The sequence below is a fragment of the Heterocephalus glaber genome, unplaced genomic scaffold (genome assembly GCF_053883595.1).
Source record: "Heterocephalus glaber isolate CG9 unplaced genomic scaffold, H.glaber_assembly_v1.0 deba00001472, whole genome shotgun sequence".
Lineage (NCBI taxonomy): Eukaryota > Metazoa > Chordata > Mammalia > Rodentia > Bathyergidae > Heterocephalus > Heterocephalus glaber.
Window position 1 is genome coordinate 84,956,262 of NW_028258315.1, and position 24,437 is coordinate 84,980,698.

The window sequence follows — 24,437 nt, forward strand, 5'->3', positions numbered from 1 at the left end:
CAACATAGCCAGCCCGCCCCCCCCCCCCAGTCTCTTAGTCTTTCTCTTTCTCTCTTCCTCCTTCTCTCCCTCCATCCCTCCCTACCTTCTTCTCTCCAGACTTCCTTACAGTGTTAACATTGCCTGTTCTGCTTTTCCTGTTGCCGGCACTCCATTCATTGTTTATCAGTCCACTACCATTGTTCAGCCACTGAGTGGCACTGTTGTGCCTTGGTGATGTGGGTTTTCTAGTAAGTGTGCACAAGCTTCTTACAAAGTGTGGTTCACCATATATTTTGTAGTTTTTTAATTGAACATTATCCTTTATAGAGTAGCTGACAGCAAGGTGTTCTTTTTGTTGCAAAGGTTCTCTGTGACAGCATTTGACAAATTAATTCTGATTAAATAATTTATGTGCTATGATTTGTCTGAGGTACTTATATTTTACCTAAAAGAATTACAACTTGATTTTGAAATGTTTTTAAGTAGAGTCTTCATACCACATTAACACAAATTAAAATATTATATGGCAAATATCTATGTCAGAAATAGCCAGTGTTTTAAAATAAAAACCATTTTCATATATCCATTTTCTCAAAATGTAAAAAACATAGTTTAAGAAATACAAAAAAAGTCGTAATCCATTTTCAGCTCTTCCTGTGGAATTTTTAAAAATACAAATATTTAAATTTGCTGTATTAATCTTTTGACATGCAATATTTTAGATGAAGTATGCCAGAGAGAGGATTTCTTGCTAAATGGAATCCTTGAGTAACTTAAAGAATCTTACATTCAGATTCAGACTAAAATGATAACAATATAGTCTGTTAACTAAAATTTGTATCATGTTTCCTTTAATTTAAAGTAGCCACATGATATAACCAATGCTAGTAGTATTAAATGCTGTTCTGATTGTGATATGTCCTCATAATACTAATGCTTTTTTAAATAAGTTAACAGAAAAGAATGGATTGTAATTAGCAGATAATTGATGGCAACAGAACAATGTGCTCTCTCTTCTATATTTAGTTCTGTGATTCACAGGTAGTTTCTGGCTGTATTCTGGTAATTGAACCAGATGAGCATTAAGGGCTTTTCTAGCTCAGGAATTCCATGAAGAACTCTTCATTCTTCTTGGTGTCTGTTAAGAGATCGATATAATAAAGGGTGGAAGTAGCATGAGCAATAGGAAAGATCAATATCTCCATATGATTTCTCTTTAGAGAAATTTTTGTCAGTTTAGATAGATAATCAGGGTGATCACAATGTGGAGAAAATTCACAGGAGTTAAATTTGTTCCCTGAAATTAAATTATGAGCCCCACAGACAACTTTTAAACAAGCTTGCTGTTATCCCAACTTTTATTTCTCTGGAAGCCATGGACTATGGAGCCAATTTATACCTATAAAAAAAGAAAGCCTAGGGTTGACATGCTCATTCTGACTTCTATGCTGTTGCTCAATCCATTTCTTTTTTTTCCACAGACCAGAACCACATGAAAAATATTACTCAAACTTTGAAGAGAAAGGTTATATCATTTTTGTTGAAATAACCTGTTATATAAGTAGAATCATCTCATACATTTATTCAGCAAATATTTATTGAGTACATTCTGTATTTCAAGCTCTGTTTTCATTGGTCACTGGGCTTTCCCTACAGATTCACCAGCTTGCTTAAACATTACCTTTGCTTTAAAGGACCCAGTTAAACCTGCATAATAAGAAACCAGTTCTTTTCTGAATACTCTGCTCAGAATGCCTCTACTTCCTTATTCTGACAAGGATTGTATCAGTATGATAGGGGAGGGTTCCAGCTACTTTGAGATATGAGTCCCAAATAAATAGCTCTCAGTCTATGATGATAACTTTAACATGGGATAATGAGATGATACCTACCTTGATTTGTCACTGTGTTTTCCTCAGCATATTTCCTGAAGAGTGCCAGAAAGCAAGGAGAAGTACACCAAAACAGTGGTGGCAACAAAAAATATAGCTATGTATGCTTTATAGGATCAATAATATTAAAAGAGAATTTCATCAGACATGCCAAACCAATTATAGTCCCCTATTTTGAGGAAATTCAACTATTTAGACTTGTTCAAGTACCTTTTTTCAAATATTAAAGAAATGAAGTAAATATTCATATTTTCAGTAATTCTTTGATTATATTTTTCCCCAGAGCTAGGGCCTCACACACACTAGGCAAGTGCTTTACCACTGAGCTATACCCCCAGGCCAGTTCTTTGATTATATATAGTTTTTGTTAATGAGCTTTTATATATGTGTCTTTGTCATTTAACATACCATAGTTAGGGCCGGGGATTTGGCTCAGTGGCTCCTAGCCTGCCTGGCAAGTGCAAGGTCCAGAGTTCATTATCTGGTACTCAAAAAACAAAAAACAACAACAATAACATATGATAGTTATATGAATTTTAATTTTTTTAAGAAAAACCTAATATAAAATGTGATTTCACAATTTAGGTCAATAAGTAATTTTTAGAAAAGTATTGGAAAGTTCTATTTTAGGTCTGTAGAGTAGGTTGCAATCACCCAAAAAAGTGCTACAGCAGAATTTGATTTTTGAAAATTTAACTTCCAGGGTTTCTTTAGAATTGGTTTGTGTTTCTTAAGTAATTTTCATGAACATCTCTAAAATGTATGGTTTTGCATATATATATTGTGGATATGAATATACACACATACACATAAAAAATCATTTTAACACTTGTCAGGTGTTTTTTTAAATATATAAAACAGGAGAGAAAGTTACTCTCCTTGCCCAGATAACTACTGTTGACATTCTGAAGGTAAAACTAAAACATATAACACTTGACAATCCAAATTTGATTAAAGGTACTAAATGAAAAAGGGAGAAAGCCCTCCTTTTTCTCCTCCTACTTTTTCTGCCACCTCTTTTCTACAAGGATAACCATTGTTAAATTTCTTATAATTTCTTTCAGAAAAAAATACATTTTGAGAAATATATATTTTAAGAAAAATACGCATGGTGAAATAATGTGAGAGTCATGATAATTTGGTAAGAGCTTACTTATTTGGAGGTGACTTCCTTTCTAGATCTTTAAGAAGAAAGTACAACAGAAATATACCATTGCAGATGACAAGCAGAAAATGGTAGGCCAACAGGAAAGAGGTCATATCAACTTAGAACAGGACGCAATAATGACAACTTTTAAAAAGATACTAGGTATCAAAATATATGATGAACTTTTCAAAATTTATTGCAGTAAGAGACACTTCACCATTAATCTTTCCAAAAATATTCCCCCTCACTTTGAGCACACTTGTCCCCTTCATTCTGGCCACTTTCTGAAAGCAGTTCTGGATGTTTTCTTTCATGAATGCCATTATGAAATGTTATCAAACGTAGTAGATGCTTGTGCCCAGTACCATCCATCGAAAGGCAGGTTCATAAAAGCATTACTGTGTGACCTTACCCACTTTATTCACCAGATCTGACACCATGCAACTTCCTTCTCTTACCCAAAGTCAAAATGACCATAAAAAATAAATGCTTTGAGTTGATTTAAGACATCGAGGCAGCCAGGACAGTACAACTAAAGACACAAAAGAGGTGTTCCAGAATTGCTTTAGAAAATGGCAAAATTGATGGGATGAGTGTGTTCAAAGCAAGGAGGAATATTTTGGGGGGAGTTGGTCACAGTCTGTCTTACTGTACTAATTTTTTAAATTTAACATTCACCTTATTTTTAGATCATACCTCATAGTTTCTTCTCACAAGAGTAAGGAAATAGTCTAAAAACGAGACATTCCTGTAGATGACACTCTTTTGGCCACTCAGGTTGTTGAAAAAGTGGTGGTCCTAAAGCAGAACAAATACTTACCTTATGTTCATTATACTCTCTGTGAGGCAAAGGAATATATTATATGTAGAATGAATTTTGGGAAGCATGAATTTGCTAGAAAATAAATTTTTGCAGAATATCTTTTCCAAAAGACACTAAATGAGTTGTTTTTGGAGTAAGAACAAAGTCAGACTTTGCCCTTTACTTCCAAAGGGGTCATTCCATATTTCTTTAATCTAATTTTGGGTCACATTTACTACAGCCTATGTGGCAGAGTCCTCATTAGGGAGGTTGCATGGTAAAGTTTTGACCAAGATGGGCTCTGTAGTCCAGCCTGGGTTTGAACCCTAACTCCATCACTGCTTTGCTGGTTACTTAACCTCTTGTTTGTAAAGAAGACAATAAGATCACCATTTGTTGTGGATGTTATCCCAGCACCTGCGCAATAAGCAATCTAAACTGCTGCCTGTTTGGGTAGTGGTGGTGATGCCCACACCCTTATATGCTTTCCTCTGGTTTTTAGAATAAAATCATGAAGGAGCTCTTCCAACACCTCCATCTGTTCTTAATTATCACTTCCAATATTCTAAAAAAAAAACAAAACCCAAGTTTACATGAAGTACTCAGTCTTAACAGTGCTTGACCTCTGTAATCAGGCTAACCCAAGTATATTCTGAGGTATTTAAGTACAACCTGCTTCTAGTCAGTCTTGTGACACCAATATATATGTCTTTAAGGAATAGACATCATCCTTTTTGTCACCCAAATGTATGAGGTAACAGATGATTACTTGCTAAGGCCTCAGATGCTCATATTGAAATCGAGTAAAGTTGTATTGCTATGGCCACAGCATTGAGCTTCACAGGCTTTTCCTTCTTTTTTTTTGGTACTGGAGATCGAACTTGGGACCTTGTGCTTGGGAGGCAGGCGCCGGAACCACTGAGCTAAATCCCCACCCCGGCTTTTCCTTTCTGTTCCTCTGGGCTGTGCCTTCCCACCAAGGCCCCCTAGACTTCCTAGCCTCTTGAATATCTTGCCTTTGAGGGTCCAGGGTTCAAGTCTAAAGAGATCTCAGGTGTACCTGTATTCTGTCTCTCTGCTTAGGAATTCACTGTTCTTAGTTTTCATTGAGTTTTTATGTGAAAAAAGCCCTGAAATAATTATTCATGGGACATTTTAAGAGCTTAATGTGTATTATTTCCCCTTCCTTCTTCTTTCCCTCCCACCCATTTGCATTCAGGGTTCCTGACTAGTCAGCTTAATCTCTTGACAAAAACCCCCATTGACAGGGAGCACATCTGACCCAAGAGAATGAAGGAAGGATATAATATACTTAGACATAGCTGTGTCCAATCCACATAGTATCTTTGTGCAAATTAGAACCAAAACACAGCCCACACCAGGGCACACGACTTGATAAGGAGAATGTAGCCTAGATTTCAGGCTTTGTGTCAGATAGTCATAAGAAGTAGGTATGAGTTTTGTGCCTAGAGCTGGTTGCCCAAAGTCTGTGGGAGATCATGGACATTTGCAGCCAATCCCACTGGGAAAAGTCCCACCAAAAGAAGAGTCAGAGAATAGTCCTGTAATCCTCTAAACCAAAAAAAAAAAACACCAAAACCCAAAAATTGCATATTAAACTGCCTATTCTAAATCTGGAAGTCACCATTGTGCCTTCCATTAGAAATGTTTTGTGTCTTCTGACAGCACACTAAACCCCTTACGTTATTCACTCAGAAACAGCAACTTGTAGGTGAGAACTGCAGCATATGGACAGCAAGTGACTTGTTCAAGGCTACAGGACTAGATACCAACTGAGCTCAAACCCAAACATAGTGTACCTGACCCATCAGGTATTGGTATGACAAATTCTACCTTGTAAACATCTCAAATCTACTATCATAGCTGTAGTTAAGCCTTTATAATTTTCTGCTTGGGCCAGTGTAATACATGTCAATTAATCAATCCCCTATAATTCTCATGCTACTTTCCTGCTTAAAATCTGTAACTCCCATCATCTTTTATTGAAATAAAGGGAAGGCTCTGTAACACGACAGCAGCTCCTCTGGCTGACCCTGTTTTTATAGCTTCATCATCCCTCGCCTTTCTTCCCCAAGACTGGGTAACTGGGGGTAAACTAAGCTCATGCTTATGATACTAGCAACTTATAGAAAGAATTTGATATTTGATCACACACACAGCCATTGAAATATCACATGAATACAAAGCAGTGTAGCATTTTGTTGAACTTAATAATATTTTATAATTTGGTATTGGTGTTAGTTTGAATTACATGTTGATGGCAGGGAGCACTAAGCATTTTAATGAGGCTCTGGATAAGCTAGGTGTTCCCAGTATCTAAATGCCTTTGTAAATGTTATACTGTCTGCCAGAAGTGACACTTCCTGAACTACCACTACCACCACACTCTCCTCCTTCGATTTTAAGATTTTACTCACATCTCTAATTATCTCAGACAAGATTGGATACTCCCATTTTTGTGCTCCTAAAGACACTCCTTTTTTTGCTCCTAAAATGTGTTGTTTGTACCTTTCTGTTTGTTTTTAATCATCTGAGGTTGTAGGATATTGTATGTACAAGTCTATACTTCCCTTGTGCAATTAATTTGAGAGATTAAGAGCTTCTCATGTGGTCTTCTGCCCATCCCAGTGTTTGACAGAGCTTTCTATAGGCATCTCATAAAGTCTGTACATGGAGCTTGTTCCCTGATGGTTGGTTATGAATGGAAGATTACATGCATGAGGGAAAAAAGAATCAAGATACATTATGTACAGGTACAAATTTCCTATGATGAATTTGATCAAAGAGTACCAAGAAAATTAATTTTAAAAAGCATTAAAAATGCATCCACAACTGAGATGGCTTAGGAGTAACCCAAATTAGTATATTTCAGAATACTTTACAGAATAAAATAATTTTAAAGATTTGTCTTAGGTCAGAAATCCTGAGAACCAAACTGTGAAACACAAATCTATGAGTTGAAAAGATTTTTGGTTGAGTACTCTCAGTATTAGGACCTAGGGAATGAAAGAAGTAGTGATGGAGTAGGGATGTAGGTTCAATCCCCAGTACTGCAAAGAAACACACACAGGCACTCTCTCACTTGTTGGTTACAAACTTGCTAAGAATACCTACCCCTCAGCTTAGGAGCTATCAGGTGAAGCATGAATGAAGCCTCATCCATTTACCCCAGCGACTCATACAAATGTGATCATATCCTGTGTATGCTGGACATAAACCAGGCAGGGAAGTCTGATAGTTCATTCTTCTGTCTCAAGCCAAGAATACTGGTACCTGGGCTTCTTAAAAGATCTCCAGAGGAAATACTTCATCATCCCCTTTGGGAACATGTTGTTCCAATGACTATTTTCCTCAGGTCTACTCTTTTGTTCCCAAAGAACACAAGAAGTTTCTGTAGTTAACAAACATTTTGTAGAGTTTTTATGTGAGATGTAGGCTAAGTTCTTTATTAATACTACCACTAATTTGAAACTTGATATTCAGAGATAAATTCTGATTAAGAACTGACCTTAGAATTATTACTGAAAAGGAAGTTTATTTAGCAGAATAATAGCTGCAAAAGAAACCTAAGGAAGTTATTGCTCCTCAAAGGAACAAACTGCTTTCGAATTCTTGTGTAGTATATACATATTCTCACATAGTAAATAATTGATAAGCTAATTTATTTAAGCAGACCTTCCAAAGATTTCTCCCCCTTATTTTGTTATAATAGTTATAGTAACCTTTATGTTGTGAAATATGTTTGGAAATACAGACTGTTCGTTTATACTTACACCATCCATTATAATATTTTCTAACTACATGTGGCTGTTGAGCACTTGAAATCTATACCACAGGTATAAAATACACTCTGAATTTGAAGGCTTAATGTGAAAAAAATAAAATGTCAAAAAATTTTTGACGGCACATTGGAATGATAATAGTTTAGATATATGGAGTTAAAATATTAAAATTAACTTCATCTTTCTTTACTTCTTAAATGTGAATGCTAGACAGTTTAAAACCAAATGTGGCTTATATGATACGCCATCAAGCAGCACTCTACGTACAGCTTTCTTCAGACATTCCAGACTGGACTTCAGCATACCTTTGTTGTTATCCCACAACATGATGCCACAGGGCTAGCTCTTCCCAACAGGTGAAGCTAGTACCATAGTCCCTGCCCTTAGCAATATGAGCCTTTGTAGCTTTGAAAGAGGGAGGCCTAACCAACTATTTTCTATTGCTAAAAAACAAAAAAAACTCAAAATCCTAAAAATTCTTCCTCCCCCAGCTTCATTCTGAATTAATAGTTCTTTGGGTTTTTTTTTTTTCTTTTGGAGTCACACTCCAGGTTTCAGAAGTGTAATTGTATATATAGGCATGGTCCTTAAGTTTGGACAAATCTGGGTTTAACTTGTGATGCCACTATCTGTATGTGTAACTCTATGTCCTTGGACAAATGAATTAAATTCTCTCTCTTAATTTTTTCACATGTAACTATCTCACAAAATCACTAGAATTAGATGAAATATACGTGCAGAGGCCTAGAAATACACCTAGTGTATGTATACTGCATATGACGTATTCTAATTTTCTGATTTCTTCTTTGGTTAGGCAATTAGGGAAATATGTATATAGGAACACTGGAGACAAATTGAATAGTATTCAGCTACTGTGCCTTTAAAATCTAGAATTAAATAAAAAGTTTCCTGGTTTTATTATAATTTAATCATGTAAACAATCGATATATACAAACTAGGATAGCGTCTTAAATTTTTTCTTTGATAATGTTATAATTTATTTAAATGGAAAGATTTCCTACAATTCTATTGTAATAGAATTTTACTTAGGTTACAAATTTTATACAAATGTAGATATACATGGATATATAATGCATGCTCCCTACCTTATTTCAGAAAATAATCCAGGCAACTAAAATTTTATAGGATTTGATAGATATAACTGCTAACAATGTTTTTTTCATTTTGGAAGAAAATTGAAATAAAAATTATAATAGTTCCCCAGATTTGAAATTCTTCCAAGAGTGTAATAAAATTTAAATGATTCTACCTGAAGTTTTAGATTAATTCAGAATTTGAAGTATAATGGCAAATACTGGAAGTCTAGAAATCATAAGTAGAGTATAACAGTCAAAGGAATAATAAAGAAAATTTCCCAGAGCTAAAGAAATGCTTTGGCCAGGAGATTGAAAAAGATCTGACAAGTAGGCCGAATGTAAAAAAGACCCATCCCTAAGAATTTCACAGAAAGCTTTCAGAACTTCAAGGATAAGGAGGAAACTCCTTTTTCCAAAAAGACCAAAAAAATAAACAACAAAACCCAAAGTTTGTTTATAAGATAATCGTCATTAAATTTCTCATTAGTAGAACTGAGGGCCTGGATACGTTTGTGTTTATTTTCAAATTTCTGTCAGAAAATTACGTTGAACTATAATTTTACTCTCAAGCAAATTAACATTCAAATGGGAAGATAAAATATCTGGAGATATGCAAGAATTCAGGTCTACCTGCAGGCCCCCTTTCCTCCCACTCTCAAGTATTTATTTTATATACACATTCCACAACTTAATAAATGTAGAATGACTTTTTAAATAACTCTTGGATTAACAGTGAAATAGAAAACCAAAATTCAAATGTTTTAGATAATGCTTGAAAATTTTCCAAATATCACCCTGAGAAAGTGAGATAAAATTGTATTCAGAGGAAGTATAATTACTAGAAAATAAAACAGTAAATTATCTAAAGTATACAATTCAAGAAGCTAGAAAAAGAACATCAAGACATACCTTAAGAAAGGAAAGGGATCCATAAGGATAAAAGAAGAGATTAACAACATATTAAAACAGATTTTGTCAGTGAAACCATAGTATACTTCTTTAAAACAGTGAAGTAATCTCATATTCAGTAAGCTTGATCCAGAATGAATGAAAAAAATGTTAACATGTACAAAATAAGAATTATAATACAACTAAAGATACAGAAGAAGAGTGATTTTAAAAAATGTAGGAGTACTGTATACAATTTTGTAAATTGGAAATCTGGACAAAGTTTTCTGTTGCTGTCAAAAAATTACCATAAATTTAGTGGTTTAACAATACAAATGTACTATTTAAAGGTTACATAGGTCAGAATTCTGACATAGGTCTCACCAGGCTAGAGTCCAGGTGTCAAGAGGCTCTAGAGGAGCTTTTTTGCAACATCGGCAGAATTCTATTCACTGTAAGCATAGGATAAAAGTCCCCTTTTCCTCGTTGACTGTTAATTGAGGATTCTTCTCAGCTTCTAGAACATTTGTGGGCTCATGACCCTTTTTTTCCATCTGCAAAGCTAGCAATGCTAGGTCAAGTCCCTCTCATGCTTCAACTGACTTCTTTTTCTTCCTTATTCAAATCTCTGAGTCACTATTCTGCCTTCTTCTAAGATTGGCCAACCATGATAACCCAGATATTTTCTTTAACATTAATTATATCTTTAACCTTAATGAGACCTCCAAAGTCTCTTTTGCCTTGTATGGTAATATTTTCGTAAACTCCGGGAATTAAGGGCATAGGCATTATTCTGACTGTCATGTACATGGCTTTTTTTTTTTTTTTAAGGAAGATATAATCCAATAGCAATCAACCCAGGAAGTAGTAGAAAAACTTAATAGGAGGGGGGAAAAAAAGGAAAATCCAAAAAGTCATCATAATAATGCCCTTTAAAAGTCACTAGTCCCATTAAGTTGTATAGGTAGATAATCCAAATCTTGAAGGGACAGATAAATTCTGTTATATAAACTTAGAAAAAGATGGAATTTTTATTTTGTGAAAACCCATGTTCTTGTAAATCAAAGTACTTTGGCTTCTTAGATTTATCTTTTGTTCTGTGGGCTTTTAAAACTAATTTTAAATTCAAAGTTGAATAGACATTCCTATTGTTTTAGATGTATCTTCCATCACCTCCAAAGGCAGTTAAAGCTATTGCCTTAAGCAGAGGAGCAGTGAAAAATTCATGAGAGGAGAAAATGAAAAACTTAGGTTTATAATAAATACCTAAATTATATCTCAGTATTCATCTTAGGGTAAGAAATGCCTTCCTAAGCAGGACACTGAAAACAGAAGCCATAAAAGAAAGCCATCTCATTAAGAACAGCAAGCTTTGTTACACTTTAACACAGCAGCATCTTTGTTGACAGTGTGAATAAAGGTGTATCATGATCATCATTCATTTTTTCTAATACTTTTGCTTATATTCTGTCTTTCTTAGTACATGTTTGCAGTATTAAAAGTAATAGATTCAGTAGCTTAATGAAAGTCTCTGATATTTTAACTGCTACTTAATTTTTCTTACAGGACAAAGTTCTAAAAACATCAGTTCATCTCCAAGCATTGAAAGTTTGCCTGGGGGAAGAGAATTTATGGGCTCTCCACCTTCATCTGCTACTAAAAAAGATTCTTTTTTTAGCAACATCTCACGTTCCCGCTCCCATAGCAAAACTATGGGCAGAAAAGAATCTGTAAGTATTTAAAGACAGTCTGTTTTTTATCCTTCATTTTCCTCTGAAGTACTGCATTTATGAAAGTACCTAAAGTTTTTCAAATTTTATAGAACTTCTTATGGGCTACAACAAATCATTTTATCAAAAGTATATTAATTTGATCATTCAAATTAACTACTATTTTAAGGCTATGATCTGTATTAAATAGAAAAAAAAGCATTAACTTAAATAGGTTTAATCTTTCCAAAATTCCCAATCCTTTGGTCCTCTACCTTTTGGCCAAAGTCTATGATTTTTTTCTAAAAGTTTCTAATAATATGCAAACATTTCTAATAACATACAAATGAATAATTATACTACCTGAAATAAGCTGAGCTGATTTTTCCATTTTAAGTATTTCTTGAAAATTAAAAAGTGATTTTACCATTTATTTTTAAAATATATGTAAACTATATTCATGGAATGGTGTTTTGATAGTTGCACCATAAAGATTATTTGTACAGTATGTATTTCTCAAAAGAACATATCTAAAAAAATCAACTACCATATTATATCTAGTTCAACACCTCATTCTAATATAAATATAAATATGAAGAACTAATTTGCCTCCCAGAAAAGGATAAAATGTAAAAGTAATACAAAATCTAGCTAGAGCTGAAATGATCCTAAAGTAGAAAAATAGCTATATAACCTTAGAATGATAATTTTTTAAGGTGCATGGAATAAGTGATACCATTATATCTGTCTGTATGACTTTGGATTTTCTTGAGTAAGACAGCCAGCTTCCTGGTGTTTCAATTACCTCTGCAAATTGAAAAATACGCAGCTACACAATGTATAATGATGGGGATATGTTCTGAGAAGTGCATTCTTTAGTCATTTTGTTGTTGTGTGAACACCGTGGCATGTACTTTCACAAACTCAACTGCAGTATAACTAGGTGATATAATCTTATGGGACAGTTGTCATATATGTGATCTGTCTTTTGAACAAAGCATCATTATGTAGCACATGAATGTACTTTGCTCTCTGGAAGGAAAGAGTTAACTATTTTAGGCTCTTTTAGGGTCCCACTCATTGTGTAGGAACTGTGTGATTCTATAATTTATAGAAGGGCAGAATGGAACTTTAATTTACAGATGGCGCCTAAAGGTAGTTAAAGATAAACCCTCAAAGAATAAGAAAACATAAGAGAAGACAGCAGCAACAAATTTAGTTAATTGGAAATAAGGTTGCATTGATAACTAAGCAACACCAGAAATCTGAACCATGAGTCAGCAGTAGGTAAAATCCAAGAAGCAACTTGATTTACCCTGTATTCTTACTGCAGAAGCCTGGGAACTGGGAATGAGGATGAAGGTACACCCGAAGATAGAATTGGTTGAAGTTTTTGTTGTGGTTCTTGTTTCAAGAATTAGATTGTTTTTCCCACTCTAGCAGAAGACTATACGTTTAATTTTCAAAAAATGTGTAAAAAAAAAAATGTCTGTGGACTGAGACATCAGGAATATACTACTCTGAGACTTCCCTGCTGGAAAAGGAGTGATGAATATATTAAAATGCTAAATATGAGGACTTCCTTGCCAACCTCATCTTCTTTCCAGAGTACCAGAAAATATATATATATATATATGGAGAGAGAGAGAGAGAGAGATATCACCAGGCAGGAGATTGGAGGGGTTTTCTTTGGGCAAAAGATACACACAAACACACATACACATGCCCGCAACGCTCCGCAAACATAATGGCCTTAACCACTAGATCATCTTACAATGGACCCAATCATTAACAAGCCCCATACAAACCCAGAACTTCCTCTTAGCTTTATAGTTCACACAGTTTTGTATGTGCAAGACAGCTAAGAATCATCAGCCACTTGTAAAGAGTGTATGGTAATGAAAGACAAATACAAATAGAACAAAGCAAGTAGGAAGAAACAAAACTATTTAGGGGAAGAAAACTTCAGAAAAAAATATATTCAGTTATCTCTCAGTATTTAAGGGGGATTGGTTCAAGGACCTCTCCACTGACACTAAAATCTGTGAATGTTCAAGTTCCTCTAGAAAATGCTGTATTTGCATATAACCTGTGCACATCCTTCTATATTCTTTAAATCATCTCTAGATTACTTTTGATACCTAATACAATGTAAAAGCTATGTAAGTAATTATACTTTATTGTTTAGGGAATCATGACAAGAAAAAAATATTTTCAAGTGGCAGTTGGTTAAATCCACAGATATGGAGAGCTGACTGTAATTCTTTCAGAGAGGGGTAAAGGGGGATAGTAAAATTAATATATGATATCCAAAATGTAAAGCTCAGAATTCATTGGAAGAGTTGGAAGATAAAATTAAAGAAAGTTCCCCAGAAAACAGAATATAAGACAAAAAAATATGAAACTTAATTGACCTAAGAGGTTGAACTTTTATAGGAGTTCCAGAGAGAATAGAGGAAAAAAAGGGGAGGAAATAAAACATATAATGCCACTAATAAAAGACCTGAATCTGAAGATTCTACAGCTACAGTTGAAAATGGATCTGAATTATTGATAGCTTTATAAAGACTTTTTAAAAAAGACAATTAGTAATCCCAAAGAAAAACAAAGTATGTATAGGGAAAGAAAGGTTATGTTAACCCATATAACTAAGCTGTAACTGGAATTTACATAGACGTTATTTTGTCAGCCTATTGACTATCAATCTAGTCAAAATCATGTTCTAACTATTGAGAAGGTACACTGTGTGAGCTGTAAGTTTATATAGAAGATGAGGGAACAGGTGAGTGGTAGGCAGTTGACCTAAAACTCCTTCCTCCCATAATGAGGAATCAATGGAGAATACTCAGGAAAAATTAAGAAGTAGCAATATAAGCTAGAGGTATAGTGGTGGAAAACAAAACCAGACTGTAAAAGAACTGAAAATGCTTGCTTCTGGGAAGCAGAAAGTGGAGGGTGGAGTTGTGGGAACTGTGGTTCATAACGAACTTTGTAGAATCGTTTGAGTCTTCAAATGTTCATATATAACTTAGATTTAAAAGAACAACTAAAAATTACAACAAAAATAGAATGCATTGGCTATTAGAAGAGGACAATTATCTGTACAAAGAACATGTATCTGAAAAGCCAGAATAAGGAAATAAATAGGAAAGGCATATGGAGACATGTTTAATTTGCATTTTATTATATTTTGGTACCATAGATATTAATCTACATTATCAGTTAATTCTCTTGATGATGATACTATAACTTAAAACTGAAAAGTTCATCAAAAATAAAAATAGAGTAAGTTTAATTTCCTACATACATGAACATGAGTTATCATTCACAACTTATATCCGCTAACTTGTGTGAGGAAGTAGACATATTTTTTTTTAAGTTCATGGTTTTCTAAGTGATACAGTAGTTTTATTTAATGAAATAATGTATGGTAGTAATGTACGGTACTCATTGCTCTTCAGCATTATGCCTTCTTGTTCTCTTTGATTTGTCAGAGTCATATGACTAGCTCTATCCAGTGAATTTTAAGTGGAGGTGCCACCACAAAACCCTCCACAAGTATCTTTCTCTCTGGTAGAATGAGCAGAGCCTACCTGCTAACCCAGGAAGTACAACCTGAAGTAAGAGAAGTCAGCTTTCTAAACTTTTGAGACTGATGGTTATCACAGTCTAACAGTACACAGTTGGAAAATGCTCAGGCCCACAGCTGGGTATCTTTCTTCCATGGGAGCTACCTATTACCAACAAAGTAGAGCCTATAACTGGGTACCTACCATCCCTGGGTCCACTTTGTTTTTGTTTCCAGGCCAGTTTGGTGTGAGACACAGATTATCTGTGTCCTCAAAAAAGCTCAAGATTGTTTTCATTAAAGTCATCTTCATCAGATTCTCACAGAAATTAAAGCAAAGACATCTCTTACTTTGGGCCCTCTGTGCCTGAAACTATATGACATTTTCAGTTTTTAAAATACAGTTCATCTTTTAAAGTGGCCCAGCATCAAGAGATTGTTGATGTTAATTAGCAAAAGCTAAAATAGGAATTGAAAAGAGACATAAAGCCAAAGATAAGCTAGTTGTAGCTTACAACTAGCTTATCTTTGTGTGGTGAAATCTGCATGTAATGGTGTTTTGAAAATGATTTTCAAAATAAGTATAGGTGTGATATATCCTATACATTCATCCCATTTATGTTGTAGAACTTGTTTCCCTTTCAATATTGCTTGTTTATCATATAAAAGCTTTCTGTAACCCATAAGCTATCTTTTTTAGAAGAAGATATATCATACTTCTGTCAATACCATTGATTAGCTATATAATAAAAGAAAGCAAAATTCAGCTAAATATTTAAAGAGGTAGTAAATTAAGCCTTGTGCAGATATTTATAAAAGACATCATTATGCTTCTTTACTGAAATGTGAACAAAGTAGTAGAAAGTTTTAAAAATGAACTTGACTACTATCAATAGTACCATTGTTTTGAGGGTTGGTATTTACTCACAAAGTTAATTTTTCTTCTGTCTTGTTTCCCAAAAGAGCTGTTAGGACTCACTTAATTCAGACAAGCTTTGATTAAGGCCTGATTTGTTTTGTCTTAAAGAAAAATTTTATTTGAAACTTAAGTGCGGTTAATTTTTATGCTTTATTTTGCATGAAAATATAAATGGCACCCAATACTTAATCTACCTAGTTGGTCATTTATCTGACTGTTAAATAGATTTTTACTTGTTTTAGCACTGTTAGTCGTATTTTATGATTATTGCCAAATTGTTTTCTAGGAATATCTTTGCTAATGCTAAAGGTACAGAAAATAATGAATATAAGAAAAACTTTAAAATTTATTCATTTGAATTAGCTGTAATATTTAAAGTACATGACCCAACAAAAATTTGTTCATGTTTTTTAATTTCTGACAAACTACAAGACATCTTTCTATTCATTGTGATAACTACATACCGATTTCCAGAAGTCTATCCATGGTTCAAAATCTTTTATAAATAATAGGAAATTTTTTTTTAAATGAACTAGCAATTCCTACATAAAATGGGGTGCAAATACCCACCAGCTGAGTGTTGATAGCACTACTGAGGAGAGCTTACCCTGTGTGTTTATAACCCAGAACACACTCCTCTTTACCCTTTGGTGGTTTGAACATATACAATGGTCATACTAATAGAATGGATGAAATTGAAAGCTGATATCTAGAAGTCATCTAATTATAGAATCTTTTTCAATTATTAATACATATATTTGTAATCTCATTTTATCAATGATATTAATGACAACTGAATTAAAATACAGTTCAGAAATACAGGCAAAAAATTCCTATAGGCTAGAATCATATTCAATTAAATGTGTCATTGATAACATTGACTTCCCTTCCCATTTAATGTATTTTTGTAATGAACAGATATAAAATAAATTTAGACATAGCAATTTTTCTAGCTTTCTTCCAAGTTTAATAGTAGGAATTTTAATGTAATGCCAAGTTAATTCAGATATTTGAAGCATGATAGTTTTAGTCCTTTGAACTTTGTTTACATCTGTCTGCCAATGAAATGGCTCAAGATGAGAGAGTTCCTTCCTTATATCTTCATCCTTTTGCCTCACCTAAACCACATAATTCCATTGCAACGAAATGTGAACAGCAAAGGAACATCATCAAGAGCTCTCTCTTCTCCATAACTCAGGACATGACATTTTAGCCTTTATCAAGTTTTACCACCAACTATTCAACTTCTCTATGTTCAGTAAATTTATTTTAAACCAAAAAATCCAGAGAGCCTATGAAAGCAGAATCACAGGAAATGGAGAGATGTACCTTAACTGTAATCCTATGTAAGGCATTGCCCTTTGAAGTGAGACACCTAGGCTTTCTTCATCGTTTGTCTTAATCTCCATCATCTCCATGACATGCAGAGATGCCAGATTGTACCCATGCTGAACACTGCCCCAGAGTCATACGCAATGGTTTGGAAAGAACTCAAGTGAAGCAATTAGATGTTTTTACAATGCCTGGCTAGAAATTCCTGTAGGCTTGAATCATGCTAAATTAAATGTGTCATTGATAACATTTACTTCCCTTCAATGACCTTTCTAAAAACTTGACATTTATATATTCTCTCGATGGCATCTTGCTTTGGAGACAGTCATTTGTGCCCTAAAGTACACATGTGCATGGTAAAGAAGGAAGGGAGGGCTTTGAATTATGCTGCACAGATGTAAGTCAGTCAAGGCCAGAAGCCAGATTATGGAGTCTGTAATGTTGTCTCCCTATTGCCTCCAGTGGTGCTCTCACCCTTTCCTACATACTGTCTTCCTGATTTTAAGTATTCTGTCCCTTCCATCTTGTCATTTATTCTTTAAAATACCTATGTTGTTTCCCAGGAAGTTACATTTTAATTCAAGGGGCTGACATTTTTAACAGAATGAAAGCCTTTGCTCTTGTCAGAGGAATTCTAGACCTGTTGAACAAAGCTGGAAGAGATTTGTATCAGTCAGATGACCTTCACTTTAGCCCTGAAACTTTAAGGTTAAGGAATACCTTTTTTGATTTTCTCATAACAAAGCTGATCTCCTATGCCCAGAGAATCAGTAGGAGGCTTATGCACCTTTATAGAAGCTTTCTCTTTCCCTGAATTTTGCTGTTTCTCCTCCCAGCTTTCTGTTACAAGATGCTCATGTGTTAGGAATCATACACCTGGAAGTATTTTGGGCTGTAGTAGGCGCCAAGAACCTCACAGCTGAAGCACTTGAGAAAGGAGAAAAAGAGGAGCCAAGACCGCTTTGTTCACTAAGCATCATACACACCCTGCTCTCTGGACTACATTACTCTGGAGAAGGGGCATTTTTTTTTCTCTCCAAAAAGGAAATACTCTGCAAGCCCTGCACGGAAAGGGAACGACCTTTCCCAATGAAATTAAAAGCATGTTTTGAGTTCATGAAGGCCCTAGCTTAGTGAAAAGGGAACTACAATTGTTCAGAAATTCAGGGCCTTTCTATCTTGTGGCGGTAATGATAAAATAAAAGTCAGGGATGGTGTGAAGAAAATGTATCACCATTAACATGAAGAACTAATAAGATAAGAAAAACACAAGAACAAAATTCAGTTCATTTAACCATAAGAATATTATCACACATTTACACAAAGACTTCTCCATTTATGCTTATTAATCCTCTTTATAAGGATGCCTATCATTTCAAATGCATCTGATTGACTTTGTTATATTTTATTTGATTAGCCTAGTGGACTTGGCTCATGTAAGCTTGACCTTGATATAGGGTAATTGTCTGTGAAATATAATTGGTCACAAAAAAATGTTTTAAATTTCTGAGAAAACAGTCAACAAGACCTTTCACAAACCTGACATTATGATGTGGTTGAAAGACTTTAAGTGCCTTGAATATATGAATCACCAAAAGATAATATAATCAAACTCCCAGAACATATTTATTATTTAAGCTGATAATGATTGTCCTTAGAATTTTACCAATTCTTTTATAATATTTTTGTACAGTTCTACCTATAGCCTTATAATTTCTAGTCAAAATGGCATTTTCCAAAGTTTCTTTAGTCAATAGATACAAATTTAATAATAGCAACTCATAGTATAATATTTGTAATAGACCCAAGAACAAATGGCTTTATGTTAAGGAGACTGGATTGTGGAGTATGATAGCTGACTTGCTGTTAGGAGGTGGGACCTGTTCAGAAGAGGTGGGTTACTGTGGGTATGACCTGGAGGGTTATGTTTCCCTTCCCAGCTCCTCCCTTGACTCTTTTTCCTGGACACCGTGACATAAGCAGCTATTTTTTTGCTCTGTCCCCCTCTGCCATGCTGTCCTACCTTAGAGCCACCAGACAATGGACTGAAACCTCTACAAACTGTGAGCCAAAATAAACCTCTCCTCCTCTAATTTGCTGGTGTTGGATATTGTATTCCAGCAATGAGGAAAGTAACTAAAACATAGTTTTACCCTTATATCCATCAGGCACCAGTGCCTGCTCCACAGCTGTGGGTTGGTTCAGGTTTACCTTGAGTGGAGGCTCCTGATTGCAGTGCCCTCTTGGGAAGGAAGACAACAGGGAATTTCAACACTACCTCCCACAGAGTGTTTCAGTCAGGTAGCACTTCTGACCAGTTAATTCTGAGTCCTGCCAAGGTGTCTTGACTAAAGCTTTTCTGTACCCAGTTACCTTTGTGGAAAAAATAATAATTTTTTTTGGTTGTCAGGAATGAATTCATCTTCATATGAACAGCCTTCTTCATATTACTCAGTTCTAAGGTGGCTTGTATGTTTCCAAAATCAGTGCTGTGTTATTGGGGTGAATGGGATTGGCACACAATACCCCATGAACTTTTATCAGTGACACATAAAGCAAGGTAAGAATAGCTTGTGAGTTAGTGTAAAGTGTAGAGAGTTATCTGAAATCAATGGATTTGGGTTATGGGGCTTAGGCCATTATGAACTGAAGTGATTGACAAGGTACATGCAGTATGTACATGAAGGTATTTCATGTATTCCTGGGTTCAGCTACATAGCATTCTGTAGTCACCTACATTTCTTAAGGATAAAATTGTGTATACGAAAATGTGAAATTCAAGTTATGTCAGTTCCTCCCTAATGTTCTTATTGGAACAAATTCACATGTTCAGAACAAGTGTCAGAACAGGACTGACTCTAATGACGTGCGTGTGGCTCCTGTTTATTTTGTTGGGGAAGTGAGAATATAGAAAGTTTATATACTGTATAATTTTTTGTTCTCATTTTAGTAAACTGTCCCACATTAATTGGAAATTTTAAACTACAGTAAATCCATTTTATTAATCCACATACATCCAGATGTCACAGTACCAACTTGCTCATTGTATATTTCTGACTCACAGTTTCTAACTCTCCATGAGAATTCTACTGGGGCCCCTTCTCCTTAGATAAACCTTTCAGTTTTGAGGCCTGGCCTGTAGGGCCCTTGATAACCTTGCTCTTTCCTGCCTTATCATAAGACCTCCCTCTAGCATCTCAGCCCCACAGGAATATGCACTGTTTAATTACCTTAAACCAAGCATGCTGTCTCATATTTCTGTGTTTCTTCCTCCACTGTCTCTTCTGACTAAATGATTTATAAGAACACAAAACTCTGAATTCATTCCAATGACAATCCAGGCACCTTGTGTTCGACATAAACTTGGGAAGCTTGCAGTACTTGGCGTAGATAGCCAGGTTTAGCTGCAGACTCCAGAGCCCCTCTCCAAACCTGAGAAGCAGTGTCTGGAGATGACAGTGTCCTACATGTTCTGCAGATGCTGCCTCTGCTTCAAATGGCAGAGATCTGCTTGTATTCACTTGTGAGCCTCTTACAGACACTGGTCTCTCTCCCTGTGTCCTCTGTGCCAGATCCTGTGTGTGGCCTTCAGTACAAGTTTAGGAATAAAAGAATGCCATTGAGCATTTTGTGTGCTATGCAAGTATTCACATGTATCAGGTTTTAGGTATTCTCTAGGGCCAGTGGCATTTACCTGCTATTTACAAAGCCTAATAGGAATTATTGTTATTTAGTGAGAGAGATGGGTTTCTATAAATTAGTTTGAGGCAAGAACTAACAGACGTGTGACCAGTATGTGGATAAACCAGGTAATTTTTCTTCTCATCTTTTTTTTAAGAAGTCTCAGAATTGATATTGCTCATGTTAAAAAGAGAAATATCAAAGTGATTCCAGCATTTGGTTCCCTTTACCAGTTGTAACATAAAATATTTCTTAAAGTATGCTTGATCCTCCAGTTGGATTTGCTGCAGGGTACAGGTTTTGTTTGCCTCTTGGGATATTATGGGAGTCAACCCAGAGAATGGTGGTTCAAGTGTCAGATTTCATCCTCACACTGGTCAATTAGATTGGCCATAGAAAAACAGCCTTGGCCAAGACCCTTCTCTTTGGGTCAGCCATTGTGCAGACACACTTTTGGTGCCAGGAACAGCAAAGGAAAGCTCACAAATTGTTTCACCCAACCAGCTGAGAAACTTAGCTGGAGGCCCTGATGCTAGCAAGGTGGTTTCTTCAACTGGTCTGATCATGCGTGAGTGGAGAGGGAAACTCTTCTGAAATAGAGTAACATCTGTACTAATTGGCTTGGTGGAAGAGAGAGGTATATGGGTTTACAAAAGATTAGTTTGGTTGCCTAGTTATAAAACTAAAACACAGAGATAACTGCCTGAAAGTCCAAAAGATGAGGACATTTTACCACCCATGCCAGTCAGACTCCCATACACAAACCTGTCCAGGAGAGACCTTTTTTCCAAGATACGTGTTCTTTAGACAGTTTCCTTAACAACTGTACTTAATGTTTCAATCCTTCTTTAATTTAGGACTAAAAAGTCAGTGAGACATACCGTACACACATTGTTATGGTTTGTGTATAGATGTCTCCCCAAAGCCTCATGCAGTTGAGCTGCAACTTCTTTTTCAGAGGTAGTTGAATCTGGAATGTGTGATGCTGAGGTTAGAGGCGTGTGATTACTATGGTACCGCCCTAATCCCAGTAGTCCTGATAAAAGGGGTAGAAAGATGCTGTTAAACCCTCTTGTTACCTTTACTGCCTTGTGCACACCATGTTGTTTCTCCTCTGCGATGCCTGTTTGCCATCCAAGCCTTGGAGCCAGCAGATTATGGACTGAAACCTCTACGAACTATAGGCCAAATAAACCCCTTCCCTTGTAACTTTGGGTGTTGAGTATTTTGTGTCAGCTACGAGAGAAAAGTAACTAACACATACATATTTATTTTAAAAAGAACTTTTGAAAATAATGTTTATAACTATGTAAATGAAGTGTTACTCTTCCTTTGGTTACACCTCTATGATTCTCATCCTAATTAAAGATTTTACTTTAATTTCACATATATTTATTTCAGGATTGTTAGCTTATCCGGTTTATTTTAGAATCTATAGTACATAATCCAGTTTTCTGGCACATATTCTTGTTTCTCTCTGTATTATTTTTTTAAGCAATGAGTAGAAAGGCAAAGTTAGATTAAAATAGCTCACAGGGCTGAAACACCAGTATACTGTATGTAAAGGCTAGAAGTTCTTAATAAATATTATGATGTTTATAAAAATATCTTCAGAAAATCAGGGATGAATTGAACCACTATGAAATCTGGACATTCATTACGTTCATGTTTGAAAAACATCTTTTATCCTCTGATACTTGCATACAGCCTCTTTTTTCAAAAGTTACAGAAGAGAACATGCATAATCCAACAAAGTTAATTTATATTCTCTTGTTTTTATCAATTAATTTGCAAGTGCTTGTATGTATAGTAGAATAAATTGCGACCTAGTGGTCCTAGAATTAACACTATATAGAATAATGGAGCCAGTCTGTACTGGACTGATTCAGAGAGGTTGCAAAGCTATCTTGAGAGCTTGTCATTCTGCTATTTTCCTCCAAGTCCTACTCTATGTGAGAAGAATCTTTTGGACTGTTATCAGATATGTATCTGACTGTGCAGCCATCATTAAAACTAACTTAGAGCAGTTTTATAACCTTTCTAGAAGGATTGGAAGCTATATTCCAAAATATATAGGAAAACAGAAGATGGGTCATCTAAAGTCTTGTCATGGGTAAAGGTATGTGCACTGGCCATGTAGCATTCCCTGGGAGCTTGTCAGAACTGAAGAATCTCAGTTCTCCCTCAGACCTACTAAATTAGATTTTTACAATTTAGCAACATCCTCAGGTGTTTTATGTACACATTAAACAATGAAAAGAATCTAAGATTAATTGAATACCAAATCAGGAATGAGATTTTCTACATATAAAGCAAGGTTAAATCTGTCCTAGTATTGAACATGTTGCCCTTGCAGCTGATGGCTAAGTGTTAATGGTTATAGAATACTTTTCATCTGCTTCCTCTGTGCTCAGCATTGTACATGTGTTGGCTCCTTTAATCATCAAATGATGCTGTGAGGTCATTGCTATAATTACTTCCCACCTTATAGTTGAGAGAACTGAGTCACAGAGAGGCTACAATTAGTTCCATCTATAAAACAAAGTTACTAGTCATAAATTGGGCAATGGGAAATTTCTCCTTTATCAGGCAGAGCCAGAGAATAAAATGGAATAAAAAATTAAGATATTTTTTACTCCTTCAAAAAAATTTATAAAAGGCAGCTGAATAAGAGTTTCTTTATTTTAATTTTATGAACCTTATATGTTCTATTTTTTAAATATTTACAACCTGTATCTGTTGGTAAAAACGGTCTGCTGTTGCCTCTACTCTCGCACCACAATCAACACACAAGACTTTATGGACCTCAAAAGGTGGAGGACTTCTCCCCACCAACAAGCAATCAGTTTTGCAGCACCAGCTGGGTGTATGCCAATCCATTTCCATCACTGATTTTTTTTTTTTCTTTCGGTACCAGGGGTCGAACTTGGGACCTTGTGCTTTCGAGGCAGGCACCAGAACCACTGAGCTAAATCCCCGGACCCCCATCATGAGACAATAGTGTTAGATCCCACAGATAGTCCCCATAGGACTGCCCTGCCTCCACTTCAGGTGTGATTTGCAAGCCTCCAGTTATTATACCTGTGTTTCAGGTCCACCTGCTATAAATTAGAGTCCCCACAGTCCCTTCCTTGGATTTGATTGATTTGCTAAAGCACTTCACAAAACTTAGAGAAATACTTGTACTGATTTATCATAAAGAATGTTGCAGTGGACACAGATTAAGAGATGCATAGGATGCGGAATGGAAGAAGAGCCCCTCTCCCTGTGTAGCACTCGCCTGGACTCTCCACAGGTCCAGCTGTTTGGAAGCTCTTTGAACCCCGTTCTTTTGAGTTTTATGGAGATTTTAGTGAATATGTAGTGCTAGTGGACTGGATGGAGAAACCCAGCAAGGCCTATGTACTTCAGCATTCTTCTTGGCCTCTGTGCAGGGTTCCTTCCTCGGGTATGTGGAACACAGCCCCTCTGGAAAGAGGGTCTTAGGGTTTAACTACCAGACAAGGTTACGTCAGAGACTGTCTTATGGCTAGCTCCAGGATAGAAGTGGGCCAGGGGTAGAGTTTCTTTGGTCTGCCTTGGGGAAGATAAATTCTAGTTTCTATGGCCTGCCTTGG

The 24,437-nt window shown here is 35.5% G+C and overlaps 1 protein-coding gene across 14 annotated transcripts in view; it reads left to right on the plus strand.

Annotated features, from left to right (window-relative positions):
• Positions 1 to 24,437, plus strand: part of Tbc1d5 (TBC1 domain family member 5) — a 630,984-nt gene that overhangs the window by 570,347 nt on the left and 36,200 nt on the right. For all 14 annotated transcript variants that reach the window (XM_087181487.1, XM_087181491.1, XM_087181488.1 and 11 more), the window contains one exon: positions 11,178 to 11,341. In XM_087181487.1, the coding sequence (XP_087037613.1) occupies positions 11,178 to 11,341 (164 nt within the window). The remainder of the gene's footprint in view (positions 1 to 11,177; positions 11,342 to 24,437) is intronic.